The sequence below is a fragment of the Triticum urartu genome, chromosome 3A (assembly GCF_056163025.1).
Source record: "Triticum urartu cultivar PI428250 chromosome 3A, HENAU_Tu73, whole genome shotgun sequence".
Classification (NCBI taxonomy): domain Eukaryota; kingdom Viridiplantae; phylum Streptophyta; class Magnoliopsida; order Poales; family Poaceae; genus Triticum; species Triticum urartu.
Window position 1 is genome coordinate 327,123,284 of NC_141875.1, and position 5,885 is coordinate 327,129,168.

The 5,885-nt window shown below is 46.7% G+C and overlaps 1 protein-coding gene across 1 annotated transcript; it reads right to left on the reverse strand.

The window, feature by feature from the left end:
- Window positions 1-676: 676 nt before the first annotated feature.
- LOC125545330 (uncharacterized) lies at window positions 677-3,442 on the reverse strand. Its single transcript, XM_048709242.2, has 2 exons — window positions 3,244-3,442; window positions 677-1,965 (listed from the first exon to the last, which is right to left on the reverse strand). Exon 2 carries the CDS (start codon window positions 1,884-1,886, stop codon window positions 822-824), a length of 1,065 nt encoding a protein of 354 aa, XP_048565199.1. The 5' UTR covers window positions 1,887-1,965; window positions 3,244-3,442; the 3' UTR covers window positions 677-821.
- Window positions 3,443-5,885: the final 2,443 nt, after the last annotated feature.

The following is a 5,885-nucleotide window of genomic DNA, read 5'->3' on the forward strand; positions in this document are numbered from 1 at the left end:
AAATAAAATACCTAGTTAAGCAATTTATACCTGTTGAAGAAACCCGTAGGTGCTAATTTAGTTTATCTGGTCTTAACTTCTAATTAAACGTGCAATGACTAATGATTAAATAGGATGGTTACATACATGCTCTTCCACTGCTCCAATTTGGTCGGAGGGACTAACGCTTGTCTGTGGTCGTCCGGTAGCGTTGCAACTCGTGTGGCAATGAATGGTGGCAAGAAGAGCAGGGTCGCGGCATTTTATTCTGTTCGACACGTCCTAACCGTGAAGTCGAAGCTTGTAGCGTTGCAGGGCGACGTGGTCGCAATGATGCCATCTGATGGGCAAGTCAAGCTATGCTGGTGCATCACATAGGCCAATAGGGTTCTCATGTGTTCATTTGAATGGGTCTCGAGTTGCTTGCTTGGGTAGAGGTGATATTGTAAGCAACCTTGACAGTGTGTGTGTCATGTGGGTAGCCAGGTCAGTCGAGATGCTCTATTGTGTGGGCATCTTTTAATGGTTTTTGCTCATGTTTTTAGAAATTAACCAGGCAAGTCTCTTGTATCTTTTTCTAGTGAATCGAGATGCTCTATTGTGTGGGCATCTTTTAATGGTTTTCGCTCATGTTTTTAGAAATTAACCAGGCAAGTCTCTTGTATCTTTTTCTAGTGAATCGGAGCGCTAAGGAACATGACGTAAAAAATTATTGCTTTCAAAGGAGATGTGCATATCCGGTTATTCCTGTACTAGAACCCTATTATTTATTGCATCTAAAAGAAGAGCCCTCTTATTAACTAGGAACATGCTGTGAGGGGAAATTAAACAGCCCGACTTGACTAATAAAGTATCTTGGCCATGCTGCATGCGCCCATACTATAACGAAACGATCTGTGCTTGATCACCTTAAGCCCTCTGCCACATCGCTGAATCTCCACGCCAGTAAACATCACTAACTTGTCGACAATGGCAGTAGTGTCATGGAAACAGCACATCTGGCAGCACGTCTCTTGCGGCCTTGTTGTCATGATCAACTTGGCAACACAGAAACGCACGGCACCTAGGTGCAGGAGGTGCGATCCTAGCTCGGTACCCTCAGGGGCAGCAAATCCCTCCCACTCTTGGAGTACCACCGGCGGCGTCTGCTTTGCCGAGGCAGCACCCAGGTCTGATGCGCAGAGGACGCCACCACCCTTTGCCGAGACACCAAACCAGAGATCGTACTCCGGAACATATTCTGCAAGTCCTTTAAACGGCAGCGGCCAGGCACCAGTCTTGCTCCACTTACCGCTCACCGTGTCCAAGCAGTAGGTGCCGAGGCTCTCTGTGGATATCAAGATGCTTGAGCCATTGACCACAGTGCACGCGGTGATCACACCAGAACGGTCGACACCATAGCCAGGGGCATAGACATAAGGCGGCGGTGGGATGGAGTGCCAGAAAAAGTCCACCCCCTTGAACATTTTAGGCCTTTCGCCATACATAAGCGCCTCGAAAGATTGATGTTCCATCTTTTGATCGTTCTTAGGGATCGCCTCCATGACCAACAGGTTGTCACCAACGGCGAGGGGCACTGATTTCCACTTGGCCTTTTTGAGGCTTGGCAACATGCGGACAGCTTGCAGGCCGTCATCATATAAGACGGCTCGACCTCTCTCGTCTGTGCAGACGATCTTGTTCCTGCTGCTGCCGAAGAGCATGAACTCCATTATCTCCCATCTATGCTCGGACCAAGGAGAGTGGAAAGCCATTGTTGGTGGCGGCACAGAACGGTCCTCCACCGCTGCAGTCGCGGAGTCAGGTGCACCCTTGGGGTAAAACAATTGTGACGCCTTGATGCGGTGCAGAGTGTATGAACTCCTTTTGACGTTCATGGCCGTCATGTACAGGAATTTTCGGTTCATTGTTCAAAGACAGACTTTTCTATGGATCAATTTTGCCAGTCCCTTCTTCTAATAATCGCCTAAGAGACCACACGATTATCTGAAATACAAATTACACGCGTTAAGAGAAAGAACAGTAAATTCAAATCAAAGTATAGTAAATAATATAATAGAGCAACCCTGCGAATAAACAAAAAAAAAGCAGGTCAAGAAATAAATGAAAAATAAGGTCGTGGCTTTAATTACCAATCATACTAGTGTCAGTCCACTAAAAAAACAACAGTTGTAAATTTGTGTTAACCTATACAGCTTCCAAATACTAGCCAGTAAGGTCCTTCTCTTTCAGTTACTATACTGGCTGCTTCACAGAACAATGACCCAAGGCTACTGACTAGCGGTAGCAGGTTTCATTATTTTTGCACAACTATACCACAAATCATACAAGTACTATTGCTCCAACAGAAGGAAAAATACTTGGTGAAATTTCTAGGCTATTTAGCCTCTGTATATACTTTCCCTGTTATTTTAAGTAGGTGGTCACAGGTATACGGTATGGGCAAAATTCAAAACAACCTGCAGTCCCTAAGAACAAATGCAAAGGTACTGTATACAAGTAGAAAAAATAATACTGACACTATAGTTTCTTGGCAACATCACATGAACTAGTACTTGGATTTGTAGAATAAAACATACACATGAGATTATAAAAGGCTCTACGCCTTAATTTGATATGCAGCAGGCTTCTCTAACCTTAACCTGTACCCTCAACTAAATCACTGATGGATGGATCAAATCTATACTAGTAGAACATTTAATACTGAAGCAAAGTAGCCATGTGCTAGTGCTAACCACCTTCCAGGTTTGCTCAATTTCTTGCTGGAAATTAAAGAAGCGAGGGCTCCAAGGCCAGCTAGAAGGAAGCAAAGCATTCGTAGGAGCAGCGCCTCTCGCACTTTGGGGATGGTGCGGCAAGTACCCACAAGGCGGCGACGACGACCCTCGATGTGATACGGGGACGGGGACACGGCAATTTATAGAAACAGCAATATGACGGGTATATATATGAATAATTAATAGAATATCATGTAATAAGTCCAAAGAATAACTGATTGTGTGACATGATTTCCAACTACAGCCCCATTTGTTGCATCCATGCCTCTTTTCCAACTACAGCCCACAGATGCCATGTATGTATGTCACTGCCTAGCCGGAACAACAGCAACAGCAGCAGATGAGCAGGAGCAAGCAACAACAGTATACTGTACGAAGCGAAGCAATAGCAAGCCAGCACCCAGCACCACTAGAGGAGGACGACAGGCAGGAGGCAACAGCATGGGAGCACCGAAGGAGAGCAGGGACTTGAGAAAGAAGAAGTTACCGTGCTGGCGGCAGGCGGCTACAGTCTACAGGAGGCGGCAAGGTGATTCCAGGCGGCGGCGGCGCCGTCACGCGGTCGCTCGATCCAATCCCATGTCCTATGCAATGGAGCGAACTGAGAAAGACCGATGGCTGCTAGGGTTAGGAGGTGGGCTTCTATTGGGCTCGCTGCGCTCCCGTGTCGCCGGCGTCCTGGCGGCGTGTCAGCTCTTTTTTGTTAATCAAATCAGAAAAACAGGATACTCTGGTGACACGTGTACCGGCCACGTATCCTGCGTACGCGGACACGGCACATGTGCACATATCAAGCAGCCGCCGCCGCCGCTACAATAAACATTAGATCGTTTTCATCCTGTCCCTGGCGGTTGGAACCCTAGCCGCCGTCAGGAGAGGCTAATCTTCCAGCGTCGTCCTTCGGCGGTTCCCCTCCGCCGACGATTTCGATCGTCGATGAGGAGGAGGGTCGCTGGATCCATACGTGTGGATCGTTTTTACTCCTTCATAGTCTAGGTTTTTAGGTTGCTTATCGTCTTTACTTCGACGGCGACGATGACGGTGCTGAATAAAGATTTTTCCGATCCTTCCCTGATGAGGCCATCGGTCTTATGGTTGGGGATGCATTTAAAAACCAGTCTGTTCAAGTAAAGATGGTGTGGCGGCGGTGGCATCCTCGTGGTGGATATGTGTCCTCGGGCTCCGCCATTGCGACGGCGTTTGCTCCAGCGTCGGCGCGGAGCTTAGGGGGTAGTCCAGGAGCGGATGCAGATTGTGGTCTACATCGACGGCATCTGGAAGACAGAACATGTGTTGAGTTCGTGATTCGTGGATGGCAGCTATGGTTTCCTTCTGCGGCGTCTTAGTCGCAGTGGGATGTCGGATCTAGAGTTCGATCGCATGTCCGGGGTGTTGTCCCGGTCTGATTCGTTCAACGGTAAGGGCTTCACTTTTGGTGAGCCACCTTGGAGGTCCGCAAAGCTGCATATCAGCGATGGAGCCGCGTCGAGCTTGGGTGAAGAGGTGATTCGTCATTCTTTTCTTCGGTGGCTGTTGTTGTGGTGCCGAAGGCAGGTGATCGACGTTGGTGTAAAGCTCGGAGATGTTCGTTATCTTTTCAGTTTTGTCATGTCGATTTTTACGTGACTTGTACTTTAATCTTTATGATAGGAATGAGACACGTATTATCATGCAAAAAAACATGTGCACGTATCAATGCTTCGGAGAATAACCTAGGAAGAAATATAAGATACTACTCTACCTCAGGCTGAGTATGGCTGCGCCAATGGATCGCGCGTGGCCCGCTGGCAGAGTCAGGAATTTGCTCGTGGGTATTCTTTCAAATTTTATTTTTGGCCAAAGTAATATAATAGAACAACAAATCTGCAGTAAAATAGCAAAATCAATGACTCAATGACCATGCATCGATAATAGTAACAAAATATCATTGTGGCAATATCTCTAACAATTAAGAAAGATTACAAACAACAAAGGATATTGCCAGTGAGCAACTTATAGGCAATGTGGCAGTGACAAACAATTACAATTTACAACGTGGCAATGGCAGTGTTTCACTCTTTCAGACTACAACCTATAGCTACAATTAGTGGAAGTGACAAACAATTACACTTTACAACGTGGCAGTGGAGTGTTTCACTGTTTCAGACTACAACTATAGCTATAATTAGTGGCAGTGACAAACAATTACAATTTACAAGAACTTCTATTAGTGGCAATGTGGCATGGCAGTGGCAATTTGCAAAAAGAACTCCAGATTTGTTGAAAAAATAGAGGAATACTACCTTGGTGGTTCCGTGATTGGTGTGGATTGACGGCGGACTGACGCGGCGACGCCTGACGGCGACGAACGCCGGAGGTAAAGGGCGCCCAGAGCAGTGCCGGTGCAAGGGGAGGCTCGCAGCCCACTGCCGCAACCCCGCACGAACCGCGGAGGACGGAGGCCGAGGGGAAGGCCAGAGCCCAGAGGGTAGGGGAGGGCCGGAGGACAGGGAGAGGGGCAGGGGCACGGGGCTGGAATCGCTTGCCGTCGCCGGCGCCGTCAGCTAGGTTTGGGGATTCGCGCGAGACGGACACCTGCTTTTTTTTAAGTAACAGACGGAGACCTGCTAATCTATAGTGGGCTCCATCAATACGTGTATAGTCAAATTTTTTTGGGCCAAATTCTTTGGTATTCCATGGAATACCCATGAATACCCCCAGCGCCGCCTAGCTCGGTCGCGAAAGAGTCCTTTCGCTACCTGAGTACTTCAGAAAATGCTATTTGTCGCTCATTGCCTCAAACTGTCGGCGCTTCGCATAGGTGAGCGACCGAGCAGCGACGCAACGGCCGGCCTGTTTAACCGTTTCAACGCCCCCGATTCTGGGAACCTTCTAGAGGTTTCCAGCTGATTTTTTCTGGTTTTGGGAAACTTCTAGAAGGTTCATTGAAACAGATTTTTCTTTATTCTGTTTTTCTATTTTCTTTTCTCTCATTTTCATATTTATATTTTTTTCTTTTTTTCTTTATTCTTGTTTTTCTACTTTCTTTTTTCTTTTCTTTTCTCTCATTTTTCTTTTCCTTTTTTTCTTTTGTTTCTATTTAATTTTTTATTAATTTAAAATTTGTGCACAATTCAAAAAAAGCATGGT

Excerpts from the sequence above, each read along its gene's own strand:
- LOC125545330 (XM_048709242.2), bottom strand. The coding sequence starts at position 1,886 with ATGAACCGAAAATTCCTGTACATGACGGCCATGAACGTCAAAAGGAGT.